This window comes from Phalacrocorax carbo, chromosome 10, assembly GCF_963921805.1.
Source record: "Phalacrocorax carbo chromosome 10, bPhaCar2.1, whole genome shotgun sequence".
NCBI classification, from domain to species: domain Eukaryota; kingdom Metazoa; phylum Chordata; class Aves; order Suliformes; family Phalacrocoracidae; genus Phalacrocorax; species Phalacrocorax carbo.
This window is the reverse complement of record NC_087522.1, coordinates 22,233,932-22,253,364: the sequence shown is the minus strand read 5'-3', so window position 1 is coordinate 22,253,364 and position 19,433 is coordinate 22,233,932. Positions and strand designations below refer to the sequence as shown.

The window sequence follows — 19,433 nt, the reverse complement described above, 5'->3', positions numbered from 1 at the left end:
AATATGGAAACTAATCACTCACTTTAAGGCTAATGTAATTTTAAAATAAATAGAGTATGTTTTATTTTAGGAGTCTCAACCCTCCTGTCAATATAGCTTACTACTTCTGAACATTTAAGCTGAAATTCAACTGGTTCTGCACATACATACAGTCTAACTAAGAAAGCCATTACAACCTATTTTGTAACTCAGTTTCTGTAGACCTTTCCAGCTTAACTACAAATACAGCAGAAGGTTCTCAAAAGGCTGTGCTATAGTCAGGGGTCTTGCCTTTGTGTCCATCCCTCCCCCCCCGGATAATACATTAATAATATTAATATTCGCTAATCCACCCCTGTTCACACCAGCAGTTGTTCCCAACTGCTCTGGTTCAGGCCAGAGGTCAGAGATCTCGCACCGATCTTTGTCCTCTCATTGCTTTTGCTCATGAGTGACAACAGAGGTACTAGGATGCAGCTGCAGCTCCAGAGATCATCTGTACACTTAGGAACGAGGTATTTCTCCATCTTCTTTTTCTTGAAGCTAAAAGTGCACACAGTAATGTTTTTTAAATCTATTAAATATGCAGCCTGTGTTTACTATAATCAGCGTAGCGAGCGCATCCGCGGCCTAGGCAGGCATATCTGTATTCATATATTGATGCAACTGCTGTTAATGGCTCCAGCACTTAAAGCGCCAGACGACGGCCGGGCAGATTCCCCATCCAGCCTTGCCCACACATGCATCCCTCACGCCACAATTCAGAACTGGAAATACAGACGCAGCTATTTTAAAAGACAGATGATGTTTCTCCATCAGAACACGTAAATATCTGTACCGTTTGCCTTCTTGCAGCGAGGGGAGGGACATAAAAAAAATAAATCTTGTGGCTATAAATTTGAATTCTCCGTAGAGGCCCGGGGGCGATGAGCGCTGCCGAAGCCCGCCGGACCCGCGGACATTAACTCCACCGATGGGATCGCCCCGCCGTGCCTGCGCCCCGCCCCCATGACCCGCCGCCAGAAGCCCCCCTCGGGGCGGGCTGGGCCCCCTCCCCGCAGCTCCCGCGGGGAGAGGAACGGCGAGGCGGCTCCCACACAGGAAAGGCTGGGAGGTTCGGCTAAGGAACCCTGCGGGCCGCGCCCCGCTGAGGCGGCCGGACCCCCCGGCCCCGGGAGACTCCCCCGCCCGCCTGCCGGGACTGGCGGCGGCCGCCGCGTCTCCTCACCTGGAACGGGGCCGAGGCGGCGGCGGCTCCTTGGGGTGACGCACGGCGAGTCCCTGCGGGTCCCGGCGCCGCCGGCCTCTGCGGGGGGATGGTGCGCGGGACGGGGAGGGGGCTACAGCAGCGCCCCCCGGCCCAGCCTCCGCCCCATGGCGTGCGGCGCGGTCTCTATGGCGACTGCGGTACCGGGAGGGCGCCGGCCCGCCCGCGGGGAGGGGATAACGGCTGCGCTCGGCGCGGAAGGACGCTCAGGGGGTTACGGTGGCGCCCACGGCTCCCCCTAAAGGGGTTAACCCCCGCGCCGCCGCCGCCATCCCTGCGGCCGTCCCGGCCGGAGCCCGGCCGCGCCGCCTCCCACCCCCCCCGCTGTCGCCCTTCCCTCAGCCGCGTCGCCACCGAGCCCGCTGTCCTCCGGGGCACCGCCCGCGTCCCTTTTCCCGGAGCTGTGATTGGACAGCCGCAGAAATTCCTCCCAGACGATTGGCTATTACCGTGATCAATTAGGTATACCGGAGGCGGGAGTACTTGGGAAGGGCTCCGTGCGTGAGGGGTTGGTTGAGAGCCGGTGAGCCCCGCTGCCGGCCGCGGTGCGCGGTGGGCGGTGTAGTTCCCTCACGGGGCTGGCGGGGAGGACTGCCATGGGCCGTTCCCGCCGAGGTTCTGAGGGTGGCGGGGGTGAAGCGCCTGTGATGGGGATCGACGTCGTCCCAAGGCGGTCGCCGCCGCCGCAGGGCCTCTCCCCGCTGCAGCGCCCGCTCTGCCCCGGGGGGGAGCCGCGCCCTCGCTGCGGTACCGGCATCCGCCTCGGCTCGCCTCGGCCACCTTCGGGCCTCGTCGGTGAAGCTGCCCGCACTGGTGGGGGGTGCCCGGGCCCACGGGGCGCGAGGGCTGAGTAAAGAGGCTTGGGCGGGGGAGGAGGGCGGCCGGGCGCGGGGAGCGTCGCCTGAGGGACTTGTGGCGACCCTGTTGCCTCAGGGGCTAATGTCCCCTGCGGCCGCAAACGGGGCCCAAACGACGCCGCAGGGCTGTCACCCGTGGGCTTTACGCTGTGGTACCAGGACACGGTTCATGTATCCCACACGTTATATATATCACATATATCATATAGGACAGTACGCCCTTCGAAGAGAAGGCTTCACCCCTCACAGGTGACTCCTCATTGCAGGCAACGCTCTCCAGTCTCGTGAGGCAATGGAGCGGGTGCCGCTTGGTGCATGCTGGCGTGCCATCACGCAGTAGCGGACAGGACGCGTTTGTAGGCTGTGGTGTCAACTCGGAGGCTGGATCCATCCAGCAGACCAGCAGCTAGGAGAGACCTGTTCTGTGGGAAGGGGGAAGGACAGATTTGCTGTGCTCGCAGCAGCTTCTATGAAGTAAGTAAACACACTGCAGTCTTCCCCCTGTGAATTTTCCTTTAAAAAAAAAAAAGCTTTTATTTCCCTCCTGTCAGACAGATAAGATGATGATAGTGTGAATAATTTAAGCTGTTTCTTCATCCGTCACAAGGAGATCATAGCCAAAGAAGAGGGCCACAAAGTTGGTGAAGGGTTTAGAGGGGAAACTGTATGATGAGCAGCTAAACTCACTTGGTTTGTTCAGCCAAAAAAAGAGGAGACTGAGGATACACCTCATCACGCTCTGCAGCTTCCTCACAAGGGGAGGAGGAGGGGCAAGCGCTGCTCTCTTCTCACTGGTGAACGATGACAGGGCCCAAGGGAATGGCAGGAAGATGTGCCAGCGAAGGTTTAGGTTGGATTAGGAAAAGGTTCTTCCCCCAGAGGGTGGTGGAGCACTGGAACAGGCTCCCCAGGAAAGCAGTCACGGCGCCAAGCCTGACACTATTTAAGAAGCACTTGGACAATGACTTCAGAGACATGGTGTGAATTTTGGGGTTGTCCTGTGCAAGGACAGGAGCTGGGCTCGATGATCCTGTGGGTCCCTTCCAACTCAGGACATTCTGTGGTTCTAAGAGTAAGGTTAGAAAGCAGTATCTCCTACTTTATGAGTAGGAAGATCTGAGTTCTTGTAGTTTACAAATGAGGTTCCCGGCAGTGGGAGCTGCAGACCTACCGTAACAGCAAGCACAAACAGTTGTGACTTGCTCAGTGTCAGCTTCAGCCGGATGTGACCTCATTCACAAAGTGAGTTTTGTCAAGCAATGGGCCACCAGTCATGGAAGTGTGGATAAGCACTGGTGAAAAGCATGTACTCTTCTATATGGAGAGAATGAGTGTGTGTATGTAATGTGTCTTACCTAACAATTGAAACAGTTAATAAGAAAGCTGATATTTTTAAGAAATGTTCATTCTGTGAATGGAAATGAACCAACCATCATTGAAATAGGGTCACTGTTTGCTTTTTTCCTTTTTTAAGTAGTATCTTTTCCCTAGCTGCAAGATGGAGTTATGAGTTTTGCCTACCATTGATAGACACTTAAAGTTTCTCACATGAAGGATATTCTACTGGAGCTACAAATTATTCCAAACATATCTTAAAGGCATTGCAAAGGTGATGATTATTGTAGGATAGACCTGCTCCTTATGCCTACTCTTCTTATGCACTAAACAAATACTTTCTTCACATTACCTCTAAAGTAGTCAGGACTTTTCCTCCCAAATTATAATCAAGACTGGATGAGTAATGCCAGCAAAAATTGCTGTGTGCTAGGTGTAACGGGGAGCTCATAAATATGAATCCATCTGTGAAGAGTACTTTATTCTTCCCAAATAATTGATATACTGCCTGAGGTGTACTATTCTTCAGGAAAAATTTCTGATCTGATTAAAGAGAATGGAAATGCCTTAGCAAACTTGTTTATCCGGTTTGTCTGTTTACCTGTTTATCATTGCCAATCCAAGGAGCATAGTTTCTCTTATCACTTTGTAACTTCACCAGTTAATTACCTAATGTAACCACATTGTCATGCACAATATCATGGATATCACATCATGAGTACATGTCGTCTTAGCATGCTCTAAGTCAGCATGCACACTTCAAGCCTTAAAAGACCAAACAGCCTTTCCTTTCATCACCAGTTAGTTTTAAAATTATAGTGTTCAGTTAGTTTTCCAGTTACCATGGATTCTTCAGGACAAAACCTGAATGGTTCAAATAAAAGTCAAGCAGGGAAAAAAATAAATGGAGTCTTCTCAAAAGGAAAATCTGTTTCCACTTAAGTGCAGGAGGTCTTTACAGAACATATCTAATACTTTTTAATTCACTGGCCCAGAAATATACCAAGAAGTTCTTCAAGGCTTTCTGTTCTACTATTTTGGGTTCAAAGATGATGGTAAATATAACAGATACCAGCACTTCCTCTGTCAGTGCAGACTTGCAGAATATCTTCACCACAAGAAAAAGGAAAAAAAAAGCACACCCACCCACCCCCACAACCTATTAAAATCTCTATCTTTATGTAAATATGGAATCAAACTACTCTAGGTTTTTTTATGATAGTACAGGTAGTTAAGCTTAGATGCATAGTGTTGATTGGGTCTGGAAATAGTTACCCTGAGCCAAAAATTGTCCTAGGCCCTTTATTCAGGTTTTACATTGTTAGATCAAAATTGGCTATCTCAATGTAAAAATATGCCTCTTTTTGCCGTATAAGCATAACCTTGTTTTTATCTTTTAACTAATTGTATTTTGTTCCTGTATCTGGCTTACTGTGGTAATTATCTGGTATTCCATAACATCCTGTTAACAACAAATTTTGATGCAGGGGCAGTAAAAGGGAGATTAACTGTAAGAGCCTCTAAATAGTATCTACTCTGGCTCCTGATGGAGACAGACTAGAGGGCCAGATAGGGGCCCTGTAGGGTGTTTCATATGTTCTGATGTAACTATATTTTTTGTATGGGAGTTTATCATGCAGCCTTTGAATCAATATATCGAACATATGTGAGTGAAGAGCCACCTCTGAATCTGCATGGAATGATAATGAGCATCCTAGTCCCTCCTTTCAAACCGGGAAGCTCTTGCAAGCATATACAACTGTGGTACTTGTGCTGTTTTTGGCTGGAATAGAGTAGTAGCTGGCATGGGGTGATGGTCTGGATTTGTGCCAGGAACAGTGTCGATAACATGGGGATGTTGTCGTTCCTGCTGAGCAGTGCTGACACAGACTCAAGGCCTTTTCTGCCTCTCACCCCACCCCACCAGCGAGGAGGCTGGGGGTGCACAGGGAGTTGGGAGGGGGCACGGCTGGGACAGCCAATGCCAGGGATGGCCCACACCATATGATGTCATGCTTAGCATATAAAGCTGGGGGAAGGGGGAAGAAGGAAGAAGGAAAGGGGGAACGTGCAGAGCGATGGCATTTGTCTGCCCAAGTAATGGTTACACGTGGTGGAGCCCTGCTTTTCTGGAGATGGCTGAACACACCTGCCTGCTGATAGGAAGGAGTGAATGAATTCCTTGTTTTGCTTTGCTTGTGTGTGCAGCTTTGGCTTTATCTATTAAACCAGCTTTCTCACTTTTACCCTTCGGAGTCTTTCCCCATCCCACTGTGGGGGAGTGAGCGAGCAGCTGTGTGGAGCTTAGTTGCTGGCTGGGGTTGAACCATGACAGTAGCCCAGCACAGATAAACATTTAACTCTGATGTGGCTGTCATTTAATGTAGTCATTTTAGTTTACTAGTACTGATGTAGAAAGAAAAAGGGAAAGAAGAGGAGCTCCTAACTCCAATCTGTTGCAGATCTCTGAGTCTGTTCCTACTATGAGTATTCTTTGGAAGGTGAATTCTCATATGTACATTTTACTTGTCTGTGCATGTAAACAGTACACCTAAATACTTCTTAAAACTATTCTATCACTTTCATTATTCCTTAGAAACACTTAGAGTGAAATGAACATTTTTGTAATAAATTATATAAAAAATATTACTTTTATAAATAAATTATTAAAATCACAGGAAGGGGAAAGTCATTATTTGCATCAGCAAATGTTCAGATCTTGCCAAGAAGTGAATTTCACACTGGGATGGAGAAGAACAAGTACTGGGAACAACTGTCTGCTGCTTTAACTTTTCTGAAGTCAGAATGATCATATCAGCAGAAACTTTAGTCTGTTACTTCCAAATTAGAGGGAAAATGAAGTTACATAGCAAAGGTAGTCAGCAGCTGTAAACCACTGCAAATGGACATCTCTGCATTTGTTCCAGAGATTTTTAAATATCTCATGTGGTCCAAAGTAAATCAGCAGAGCAGACTGTCTCATCTTAGTTCAGTCCTAAATGTCTAACTTGGCTGTAGACTGCAAGGAGACAAAAGAAAAGTACTGCAGACCAGAGCTCTGAAGTTGGAGAGCAGGAGGATTACTGTTGGAAATTACTCCAAATTTCAAAGGCCTACCTGACCAAACTTTATTATAACTGAGTAGTTGCTATAGAAAGCTGTGAATTAAAAAAAAAGATAGATAAAAATTTGGTTGTGCTGGTATGTGCATGGCGTATGCATGGCAATACTATTTGCTGGTAAGTTTGGCTGTATGAAAAATGATTCCCAGTCCTGTAAATATTTTCTTACATGTCTAACATAGCTTCAGTATTTAATAATAAGTATTAAATCACCTAATGAGGCAATAAATAGAACTGGTCTGAATTTAAAAATTAATATAGAAACAAGCCTGTAAAGACCAAATTGACAGCAAACTATTTCTGGACACAACTGGACACAGCTCTAGCTTTTATGATATTTTATTTTAAAAAAGAACAGAGAATGAGAATATGCCTCCATATAAACTCCCAATATATTTCTTCCTTGTTTGAAGAACGAGATCAGAACTTCCAGGATTTTCTGTAGATGGAACACAACTTTCTAGTGCTTCAACTTCAGCTTCCTTACGCTTCATAGTGGATAATCACGGAAAATAAGTTTGCTTTCCTGGAAGTCATCTTCCTTGTGGGATAAGGGAGATGTGAGAATTTTCATCAGTGGTTTTTTTTGTCTGAAAGGAATGATCTAATGTTTCTTCAAGGAATCTTTAAAAATGAAAACCCACACTATACACAAACATATGCATACATCTGCTGATGGAGAAGGGTAACATGATGTGTAAGACCTTCTGAACTCTGCTGTTACTTTCTTCAAATAAATGTGTATGGAAGTAGATGATTCATCCTGCGAAGTACAGACTCCTTGGTTTCAAATACTTTCATTGGAACTTCTTTGCTTAGCCATCACAGTGTTTGAGTTATTTATTTCTGTGTGAGTCAGAAGTTCTGAATAATGTTTCTGCTTAGTTGACCACAGAAATAGGAGAGAAAGCTCCAGAAAAGTTTTTGGAGAGTCAGAAATCAAAAGATTGTCAAAAAAGAGAAGAGAGAAAAAATAAAAAGGGGGGATAGATAGCAGGATGCACAGACTTCATAATCATAAGTCTTCATTCCCAAGAGATGGAAAATTCATAGGTTTGGTTAGTCAGTAAATTAATATTCACCAAGTCCTAGATTTTGTTGAAAATCGTAACTAAAACTGAATACATAAATGGAGGTGGAAACAATGCTCTCACTGAACAGTAGAAAGGCAAACACATTTTATAAGGTCACATCTCAGGCACAAGTCAATGAGCAAAAGAAGTATTGACCACAGATGGGATATCACTTACACAGTTTTGTTGATGTTTAACCAGGTTTCCAGTTCATAGCAAATGAAAAATCACAGACCTTGAGACATCTAGTTCAGCCCTTTTCCCAACTATCCATACAACATGCCTGGCCAGCGTTTGTCAACCTCTTCTAAAAGTACCCTGTTGATGGAAATCAAGCTTTTTATGGGCTGTGTCACTGTTCTCACTAAAAGGAAGATTTCACCCATTATTTCTCCTCCTATCACCAAGTGAATTTATTCCCTTCCTCTGTGCAACTACCTTAAAAATACTTGAACACTATTTTCACCTCATACTTCATCTCTCAGTCTTCTCTATGCTAAGAAAACTGAGCTCCTTCAGTCTTTTTTCATAGATCATGATTTCTAGACACAGTGTCAATAAGCATGGAGTCACCGCTGAAGGGACAGAGGGATCTTGGATCTTTTTCAGAAGAGCTCTAAGAGCACTGTGTCTAGGTGCTGTGTTTTGTCTATTTGACAGCTTCAGAAATTTTGTGAGTCTTTTTTTTTTTTTTTTTTTTTTGTAACTGTCTCTTTTCTTCCTAAAAGAATCTCGGATTCCCTACAAGCTGTCCTGAGTAATATTGTCCAGTTCAAGTGGTGTCTAGAGAGTGAAAAACAGCATCAACATCAGGTTTATAATAAGGTGAGAACAGGAAGCCTTCCTGATTAGTATAGGACATCTCTTTGAGGAGAAATGTGAGAGTGTTGTCTTGACTACTTTGCTAGGGGAAGGAGGGTCATTTGGCAGTATAGTGCACCGAAGTATTGATCCTATGAGATATGGAATAGAAGAAGGCAATTCTACCTCATTATGTAAGGGGAATTTTGTTGGGAGCCTTCATAATACGCGTATAATTCCATTTTGCAAAAAGCTTCCTGATGACTGGCTTGTGATGATATGATTCATGGTGAATAAGGTATGAAGGTGAAAAGCAAGATTGCTGCAGGGTCTAGTTATGAATAAGGTTGTAAAAATGGATTCTAGTCTTCAGAAAAAAGTTACAGCAGAGATGGAAGTTGTAGGTTATCAACCAATTTAAAATACAGGTTCACTTTCCCGCTTTACCGTAGACCACTTCTCTGCTTTTAAGGTGAATACACTATTTCTGTGCCTTAGTTTTCCATTTGTAATGACTCACTGTGAGTCAGGAGTGCATGACTCAGAGGTTATGGACAGTACAGCTCCTATGGATTGAAATCAGAGCCATCTTAATAGGTACCTGCATGATGCTTCACAGAATATACAGGAGCCTTGAAGACTAGCGGTGCACATGCAGTGCAGTTCATGCAAGTCTGCAATAATTTCCTCTTTGCCTGAGACTGGCTCCAGCATCCATATTGTCATAAACTTTAAACATCCGAAAAATGAAAATTATAATACTTCTTTTTCTGATTTGTTTAATCTGTGATGTTCTTCAAGCAATTAAATGAGCTACAGTTACAGCATTGGTATTTTGCATGGAACATAGTACAGTGGGTCTTCTGGTACAACTGTATTACAGTGTACAGCTGTATTTGTAAAAACATATAATTGACTTAGTTTGCAACAAGTTTTGTGGCATTCTAATGTACAAAAGGAGTTCTTTTAACTTACTATCACATTACTTCTTGCGTTTGAGTTTTGACATCCCTCTGCCAACTCTGCAATTCCATTAAGAATTTCAAATGTTGTGATTTAACTTCAGTATCCTTATCTAACGAAAAAGAACCATAATCATCTAGATACCACTATACTTCCTTCCTAAAAGTTTAAAAATGTAATTGGGAGATTAATATTCTGCAAAGACCCCATTGCTTCTATTTGCCTAATAACTCACTCCTCTCAGTATCTACCACATAGTTCACAACTTTACAAAAGCCAAAAAAAGCAGATGGTCTGAATTCCCTTTTTCATGCCCTCTCCTCATTAACACATATCAGTGAGAATCCCTTTCTGAATACGGACTCGCCCTCTGAAGCACTGACATGTTAAAGAAAGGTTGTATAGTACCTGCTTGTGTCAGACTTACTGAGTGCCTCCAGTTTCAGTCCATTACTCCCAAATCTCTTATCATGAGTGATCATTTGCATTAAATACAAGGTGAAATGGAAAGCCATCCAAATCTAAAAATAAACCATTAATTTTTGGGAACTAGATGTAAAATAAATTTTGCAGCGTGCGTCATCCCAACTAGCTATTTCATTAGGCTAATTCATAACACTTCTGTCCTTGCTGGTGGACTTCTATATGAATGGTACTAAACAGATAAGCAATTGGCTAAACATTTATTAAATTTACATCTTTCAGATTTGAAGCCAAAGCACAGCAATCTCCACTGTTAGAGCAGGAAAGAGTGTGTTTTCTTTCTACACCACTGGGTGATAGATGGCAGACCCACATGTACAACCACTCCTGCTGAGTTACAAAACTCTATCATTATGGTCTTGGTGACTAGGCTTCCCAGCAGGTCTGTAAGGAAGTGCATCATGGTTAGGTATAGATTGCCATAAAACAAACTAATTTCTGAATAATTCAACTGCTAATATTAACTTTGCAGCTGAAACCATTTCCCAACATGAGACAGAACAAAAAATGCAGGTAGAATTGACCTCTAATTGCATTAAGATTGGATTTAAGTTATTTCTTACAGTGATACATTCCCCAGCTTCCACTAGCTGCATGAGCGACCTCTAATCTCTCTAACACAAATAAAAGAAAGCTTACTTTGCACTGTAGAAAAAATCTACAGATAGCAGCACTGCCATCTTCTGCTTGTTTTCCTTCATGCACAGAAGTATTTTTCTGCTAGTAGGTAATCTGAGGCAATAACATCTTCTAATACTCAGAGACAGCCTATGTCTGGAGTTCCACAGATGTGGGGGGTTTTCACACATTATTTTTTTCTGGGCATAGAAAAGCACTTCAGACATTTGTCCAGGATTTCTAATATATCACATCCCAGCCAGAGCAATAGCTCAGAAATCCCAGGCAAGTGTGTATGTTTGTGTACTTGTGCTGTCCACAGGAATGTATTATACCTGTTGAATGTGCTCCGTAGACTTGATCTGTACACAAATGTACACATTTGAGCAAATCTAATATATTCCTTGTGGTCTGCACAAGTACAGCAAGTCCAAAGCATGAATGATCCATGTGCATAGGACTAATTCAGTGCACTTGGGATATATTTGATCACATGCAAGCATTTGTGTGGTCCACATGCAGTAGGTCCAACAGGTCCCAGATATATCACGTACGGTCTTGATCTGGAGTTTCTTGGGTGTGCTGTACACCAGCACATCAGTGAGATAGAAAGCTGGAAGCCCTACTTCAGATATTTTCTTTAAAAAGGTGAAGGTACGGTAAATTGTATGTGTAAGTTTGCCATGTGGTACTAGAGGATGCATTGTTGGATGGAACTTTCAGCATGAACATTAGTTATGACTTTGATTGTATCAGAACAGCTTAAAAGGCAGAGAATTTCACTGTATGACTGTATCCTGCTGGGAGATTACCTTGAGATTTTTCACCCCATGGAGTTACAGAGTGACACTGGCAATCACCAGCCTCCCTCTTCCATGCAGTAATGTACGAAATTACTTCTGGCAAGTAAACAAGCCTTAATCTTTTTTTCTTTTTAGAATATTCTGGTTAGATATTAAATGTTTGCTTTACTCAAGATGTTGGTGGACTGAGTTGCACTGATAAATTATCTTTCACCTTTCCCTGATAAAAAGTGTGGTAATACTGATGCCTGCAGAGGGGTGTCTATCTTTATGAAAACATGAGACCATAAATGAGGTGAGCAGGTGTATTCCTAGAATACACAGTTAGAATCACAGTAATATCACGGTATCGGTTTATTGCTCATCATTAGCAGGGCAAGGACAGTTTATGCTTCTGAACATATTCACATGCATTACAGTCCCTGGTGCAGGGTCCCTTGCAGTCAATAATGCGTGATCACTGAACTCACTCTGCTGTGCTGATGTATTATGGACCCTATAGACGAAACCTAGTCCTGCTTAGTGATTCAGTTGGTACTGGTACTAACATCGCCACTAACTTGATCAAGCATTGCTGCAGACCCAGCTTGTTGCCTCTACAGTTGTCAGTTCAACCCAGCCACATCCATCCCACAAATCGCTACATGCTGGGCTCAGAAAGGCCAGCGGACAAGATGTTTTTGCTTCTGGCTCGGGATAAAGCTTTTAAGAGTCTAAGGACAGAGGTTTCTACTAGATTGTTCTTGAACCTGGAAAGCTTCCCAAACCAGAATCTACTGAGTCATACAGGATGATCCAATTGCTCTTGGTTACTTGAATTCCTTTCTTGGACACAGTCACAGTCAATACACAGAGGATAGACAGTTCCATACAAAGCAACAAAATATGGAATGATGGGTAAGGCACATAACAGTGAATGTAAATGCCTAAGATAGATTTTCCCTTCCCACAGAAGCACGAAATTTCATTACTCTCATTCTTCTCTCATTTGGACCCACATTTATTGTTGAGAACAAATTAAGAACTAATGAAGACATTAGCAGGTACCGAAGATCAGTCTCTGTTGCTTACTAGCTCAAACCTCTGGGGGGGTAAAACGGTAAAAGAAGTTACTGTAAATCCATTTTGTCCAGTGAGATCTCAGTTCACACTCAGTTAATTGGCCTGTTTTGCAGGATTTAACCTGGTGGCATAAGAACCTTGAAATAAATCTCTTAGCTACGATTAGAGATGAAAGGGGGATTAGCATGGGCAGGAGGGTTGAAGTCTTTTTCTCCATCTCCATTGGTGAGTCAGAGTAAAGACAGAGGAACTACACAGACATCAGGAAATCAGTACTTTGCTCCTTCTCAGGATGCCTGATCCAGGTATTTTCTCCCCCATACTGAGCAAGTTACCAGTTTTGAGATCAGGTTCAGTCCTCTGAAGCAGGTTAGTGGTTTCTTTTACAATAAGTCACAGATAGTAACATGCATTCAGCTAAAATGGCAGATTTTAGTGAAACTGGTGAGATAAGATGTGGTTTGTTTATGACAAAATTGCAAGCCAAATTTCTTTGGACAATTTGCATCTAATAAGTAAATTTTGTAAATAAATAAATAGCTGTGCTATGTCTTGTTCTGTGTATTTAGGGGTATCTGATAACCAAGGAACAGGTAAGTGGATTCTTGAAAGTGAAAAGCTACAGTATGCTGAAAGAAGCTGTGTTTGAAGTGAGTTAGACAAGAAAAGCTTGAGAACAGTATCGATAGCATAGAAGAGAGTTCCACATTTATTTGGCTTCTTCTGTTGAAAGAAGTATTTCTCCCTTCACAGAATAAAATCCAGCTTCCTCTCCCATAGCTGGGGAAAAAGCATCTGTGTATATATGTTTTATATTCTGGAGCAGCTCATCTGCAATGGGGAGGGGTGATTCTAAGAACTTTGATAGAGATGTTAGTTCCACTAAGCTACTAGGAGCATCTGCAGTTTTAAACTGCCCACCAGCAAAATAACTGGAGAAGAAAAGATACATATTGCAGAGCAAGACAACAACGCTTTTAGCTCATAACTGCACTTCACTTCTATCAGCCGGAAGAAATTTCTTTATGGTGCTCAACAAATGTTACTACAGGGCAGTACTCATGTTGCGATACATCTTATGCCAATAAAGATATTCAGTACTTCACTGAACAGTTAGGGAAGAGAATAACATCATGGTGTATTTACAAAATATATTACGATGGGAAGAGGGTCTTCTCATTACCTAAAATAAATGCAGTAAACTGTTAGCTTAGGAAAAAACAATCTCAAGAGTAATAGCCATGTAGAAGCTGGAACATTAGACCTTGTACCTAATGTTTCCCATAGAGTAATTTGTGAGGAACAGAGTAGTTAAGTTGTTCTTCTGTCCTAGACTTGATGCACTCAAAGTATCACAAGAAGCACAGTTGCCCCAAAGATCCTTCGTGCAGTCCCAGGTGTATCAGTGACAGCCAGGGTCAGTCAATGAGCAGTCACTGCACTATGCCAACCAGTCATTCCCCCCTTTCCTCTGGCAGTATGGCTCACATGAAATAGCAGATCTTGTATCACAGGACTGTGGCATGGATGCCTCTGTTAGGTAAATGTGAATATTCCATAAAATCTGATCTTACAACAATACTAAAATTGCACCAAGGAAGCTGGAAATACCATATGAGAATTACTGGAGGCAAGGACTAGGATAGTTGCTCTTGACCATAAATTTTTCATCTTTTTTAACTTAGGTGTCTGAAAATGGGGAGGGAGCTATATCAGAATAGCTGTATGAGCTTGAATGTATCCCTGCTTATGGAATTCTGCTTCAAATTTCTTTATGGCTAGGATATGACAGAAAGTCTTAATTTTACATCTTCCAAAATCAACAATTCCGCTTGAATAGATGAATTTTAAGTAAAGGTAGAACTGTTTACAACTTCTACTCAAATGTTAAAGATGTTTGGTAAGTGGGGTGTTCTCAGTGACAATATAACTATATGTGTACCTAACAATTTAGAGGCATTTTGCAAAAAAAACCCAAACAAACATATTTCATAGAAATGAACAGTGAGTGATGCATTCATACACACTGGCCACCGAATGCGAACTGCTTATCAACGGCTGGGAAATTTCACAACAGATTCTCTCTATTGGGAGCTCTGATACCTCAGTATCAGGGGCAAATCAACCTATTTGCAGCAGCCATCTACAGCCATTTAAGTTCAAGTCATGAACTGCTTAACTGGTGAAGCAATCAAAGATACTGCCTCCAGGCTTAGCAGACAGGCTGTCAGCTGAATTCACATGGAGGCTTAATTCTATGCCAGCAAAGCATGATCCTTCTAAATGAGGTCTGAAGGATACTGTAGAAGAATGGTGTGAAGAAAGTGTTGTTGTTTTATAAAAGACTCTTCTCTGCACTTGTGTGTACAGAGGTGTCTATTGATAATCAGTATTTCATCATGATAATGGATATGATTATCACAATATGATCACAACCAATATTCAACCATAACCAATAATCAGCCTTAACAATCATTAAAATTAGGACCCTGTTTTTAAAGTCAGAGCTGCTGGCCTCAACACCTTTGGAAATAAGACTGGTAAGGAAAAATACTGCGCATTTTGCACAGTATTCTGTGTATTGTACAGAAGATACACAGAGATGGACAGTTTTGAGGGGAATTGGTTTCCTCCCTAAATGCAGGAGAAAATAAATGCAGTGTGAATGAATTAGATCTCACAGGCATTACAATGTTTTACTATTCAAACACATGAAGGTACCTAAACCATACTCTAATATGAATGGCACAACCTATTCCTCACTGGTACAAATAGAACTGTTTCCCTCCAACATATACAGATGAAGACACTGGGGTACCATTATCTTTTTAAACCGTACTCTACAACAATCTGCTGACCCAATGGTAAGCTTCTGGGTAATTCTGGTAAAGCTGTAATGCAGCTGTGGATCCTGTAGTGGGTAGGTGCAGCCCTACTTGTGTACAGCTTGTCAGCTGCTACTTTTCATGCTGTTTTAGCTGGTACCGGTTTTATTCAGAGGAAGTGAAGTAGTAGAGCCCACTAGCTTAAAAAAAATATACATTAATAAAGCTGCTTATACGTCTCTATTTCCCCAAATTTACAGGATTATGTTTTACTGTTTATAAATGCCATTGTATTAGTGGAATTAGATGACTGTATAAGCATATAGATACATCGCTGTATAGTATAAAATCACCCTAATGAAAATTAGTGAGTTAGTACAAGATCACACTGAGAGCAGGTTTTGTGGGGAGCAAAGAAAGAAGAGCTCCATAATGTCTTGCACATGTTGAGAAAAGGCAATCACAAAGCATCAGAAGCACTGAAGAGTAAAAGTTCATGGTTTGAGCCCGAAGTACTACAGCACAGTTCTACATCCACATTATGTACACAGAAAACGTAGGTTTTAGATCTCGGATGTTATTAGCTGCGCTTTGCCTGTAATTGTGATAAAACTGGAGAGGTGCAAAGGAGAAGTTATTAGTAGTGTTACAGAGAAGCAAGGTTAAAAGTGCTGGGAAAGATGGTATCTTTTCCTAGATCCACTAATAGCTGGGGAAAAGAATGCAGACCTTGAAATACAGAAGTCCTCCTTCAGCTGTGAAACTCTGAAATATCAGATTTAAAACTCAGGGTCAGGAAGAGTCTCTCTGAATATATTTTATGCCCATCATTATGATCTTTGGAACGAAAAATAAAAGATCTGTGGATCACATGGGAAAGTTATTAAGGGACTGCTAATAACATAAAAGCAGGTGTATCAAAAACAAGGTTAAAAATATACAAGATATAAATTACTAAACACGAGTAGTTTCCTGGCTTTTATGCCAGACCAAGTGGAAAATGCTGTGGAGGACAGTTTGTTCACCAGTAATACATTCAGGTCATAGCACTTAAAATCTAATAAAATGTCAATAATACTTTCTAGAAAACCAACACAGTCACTGGTAGCTTAACTATTTGTTGAACATTTTTTGTGTGTGGGTAACCAGTCAGTTCCCCCTTCAGTTTTTGCCAGAGTGATCATATCTTAACAGTGTAAGTGTAGGAATAGGACTGCTTTTTGCTAGCGAAATCATGTTTTACAGCACATAATCAATGAAATGCCTAAAACAATCTATAGAATAGTGTGTTTCTGGTGCTATTTTCTTGTTTTTCCATATGGAATAAAGGCTTATGTGATTATGCTGTATATATGTGCTTGTTTGTCCTACTCAGCAACTTTCAAAGGCAAAGCTGACCATGACACAGTAATCTAAGAATTATAAATTCCTAGAGTCACCAAGAAAACATGGGCAATGAGTAGAAGGGGAGGGCACCATAAGTCTCCTGAAAGGAAAGATAGCAGATCAGCTCACTTCTAAATATCAGTAAATCTCCACAGAAAACTGCTTTCAAGATAAAAATCCACAGGAATCCAGAGTTCATTGGTTCTACTGTTCACTTACTGTTAATTGCTCTAGTCAGTCCTTGGAATTATTTTAAGTGATTCATATCGTATGAAATTTAAGAAATAAACTTCACTGGGATACCTCCTTGGCAGGTCTTAGCGTGCATGAGGCTGTATAGGAGGTTTTCTCTAGTCTCTATAAATACCCCGTCAGCCAGACAGTAATCTCTCTCTCTCCCCTTCAGATGTCTACAGCATGCCTTGGATACATGCTCCTAATCAGCTTACAAGCTTTCCTTGACCTACGCTTCTCTTCCTAATGCTGATCTGACTATGGCTGTCCTCAAAGTAAAATTCACCAAAACAAAGAGGGACAAACTGGCTCAGATCTTATGGATCCTCAACTGGGTTTCTGTAGTGAGCGGGATCATTCTCTTCAGTCTTGGCCTCCTTCTGAAAATAGAGATCAAGAAGCGCAACGAAGTGATGGCAAAAGGGGACATTAACTCTGTCCCCAACGTGCTGATCTCTGTAGGAGTCATAGCATGTATCATCAACTTTCTGGGTGGCAAAATTTGCTATGACTGCTCAGATGTCAACAAGTTCTCTCGATGGAAACTAGTTATGCTCCCATACATCGTGTGTACCTTCTGTTTTACCTTCTGCATCCTGGTGGGTGCCCTCATGTGCTACACCATGAGGAATGAGCTGGAAGAGTCTCTCTATCTGGGATTGAGGGATGCTATTAAGTTCTATAAGGACACCGACATACCTGGACGATGTTTCTTAAAGAAAACAGTGGATATGTTACAAATTGGATTCCAATGCTGCGGCAACAATGGCTTTAGAGACTGGTTTAAAATTCAGTGGGTATCTGCTCGTTATCTGAATATGGCTTCCAAGGAAGTTCTCGAGTAAGTATTTTCTAGTCATAACAAAAAATGCTAGGAAAAAGCCTCATTGAAGAAGAATTTGTATTGAACAGAAAGTAAGTAACAGTAGCGGCGAAAGATCTTAAGATGCATTGATGCTAACGAGAATATGGCAAAACTGCTTGTTCTCTGCCATCAGCCAAAAATTCTGGCCGTGTTTTCCTCCTTATTAAAACAGCGTCTTGTAGCTAGAAAGCTTCTCTCAAAGATTATTCTAAACAACTCTGCTAATGGGTCTAACTCATGAAAAGAGAACATTTCTTTGGTCATAGGCACGTTCACAAGTACTCTCCTAGTTTAACTGATGTAGTAACCTTTAGTGGATAATAGTGGGAATAACACTTTGTCTAGACCATATGCTCCCTCTAAAACCAAAAATACTCAAAAGTGCTCAAGCCAAAAAGCATCCTTCTGTTTATATTTAATCATGCTGGTGTTTTAGCATACACCTCACAACATCAAGTAGATACTCATTTCTGCTGGGCCTTTGTGTCAATCAAAAAACTGTAGAATGACCACGTTACTTACAAAATATGCTAACTATATGCACAAAGTTGCCTTTTGCCTTTGTAGGGATGCTAAGCAAAGCAAAGATTTGTCTTTCCTTTTTTAATGTGTGAATTGGCTACCTCAAATTTCCAATTAGAGTGAGCCAATGATGGAAAGAAAAAAAAGCATCGTACTATCAATACATTGCACAATCAATCCTAAACACTAAAAGATCTTTCTCCTTCAAGATATTAGACTTAGCAAATCCAGGTTCAAATCTCTATGTTCACATATGAGAACATGCCAATACCACATACACTGACTAAAATAAAAGGAGAAAAACCCTTGAACTTTTTAATTTTTTTTGGTGGTGCTTCACATGGTGTAGCAATTGTGAAGTTATATGCTCAAAAAGAAGAGTTTGGTAATTCTTCTAGACAATAGAAAATGTAACAATAAACAATTTTTAAAAGTAGACAATCCAATATGTAATAATTCTTCTAAAGCTGAAAAAAAGTCTTCACTGATGAGAACAAAGTAGCTATATATTCCTGGGAAAGACAAACACAAAAAGCTTGACTGGCATTTGCCAAGTGTTCTGTTTTGTTGAACTCAAAAATCAGGGACAATAAAGCCAGGTGAAGGGAGGCCAAAGATCTTATTTTCACAGAATTTGCAACTTGAAACTGTCATTATAGCAAAGTATATATATATAGCTGCAAATGTACCAGAGGGCAGGACCTAGGAGAATGCAGACAACAGGGCGTCAGCACGCATAAGGCAGTTGTCTGTGGAAATAAAGCAAGCTTTAGGACAGGTGTTCTTGGGAGAGAAGTTGGAAAGCAACAGCAACACAAAACAGACTGACCCAAGAGGGGATTTACATCCTGGTTCTACACTGAAAAGTGACATGACAACAAAGATGGTCCACAGGAACTTAAGAGTAGTATCTTATAGTGAGAACAAAAGTTGCTGCCTTTTATTTCTGTGAGACATGCAGAAACAGTGATGTTTTACCCAGGGGCTTAGCTAAACTCTGTTTTCTTCTGTAGGGTCACCTGTGCTCTGCCATCATTTTGAAAATTCACTGGCAGTTAATTTTTGTCCCACGTAGACAGAACAGTGAAATGTGTGTGAGGGAAGTAATTACACTGCAGAATTTCTTCTACTGTATGTAAGTTGGATAACTCCATCTTGATTGCTAGAAACCAAATTGATGCTATGTAACCAAATTATACCACAATTTCCAAATATTTCTTCTAACCATTTTGTATCAC

At 41.9% G+C, this 19,433-nt stretch overlaps 2 protein-coding genes across 7 annotated transcripts in view; one reads left to right on the top strand and one right to left on the bottom strand.

The window, feature by feature from the left end:
- TTBK2 (tau tubulin kinase 2) overlaps positions 1–1,292 on the bottom strand; it is a 104,313-nt gene extending 103,021 nt beyond the window's left edge. For all 3 annotated transcript variants that reach the window (XM_064462424.1, XM_064462425.1, XM_064462426.1), the window contains exon 1: positions 1,208–1,292. The gene's annotated coding sequence lies outside the window, so the exon portion shown is untranslated. The remainder of the gene's footprint in view (positions 1–1,207) is intronic.
- Positions 1,293–1,534: 242 nt separating this feature from the next.
- The window catches only part of LOC104043017 (photoreceptor outer segment membrane glycoprotein 2), a 29,997-nt gene continuing 12,098 nt past the window's right edge, over positions 1,535–19,433 (top strand). Inside the window, exons 1-4 of one of the 4 annotated variants that reach the window (XM_064462434.1) lie at positions 1,730–1,769; positions 2,370–2,577; positions 8,362–8,458; positions 16,981–17,649. In XM_064462434.1, the coding sequence (XP_064318504.1) occupies positions 17,069–17,649 (581 nt within the window). In that variant the 5' untranslated portion in view covers positions 1,730–1,769; positions 2,370–2,577; positions 8,362–8,458; positions 16,981–17,068. Of the gene's footprint in view, positions 1,709–1,729; positions 1,770–1,810; positions 2,060–2,369; positions 2,578–8,361; positions 8,459–16,980; positions 17,650–19,433 lie in introns of those variants that run through there. The other 3 variants (XM_064462431.1, XM_064462433.1, XM_064462432.1) reach the window with 3 other exon arrangements.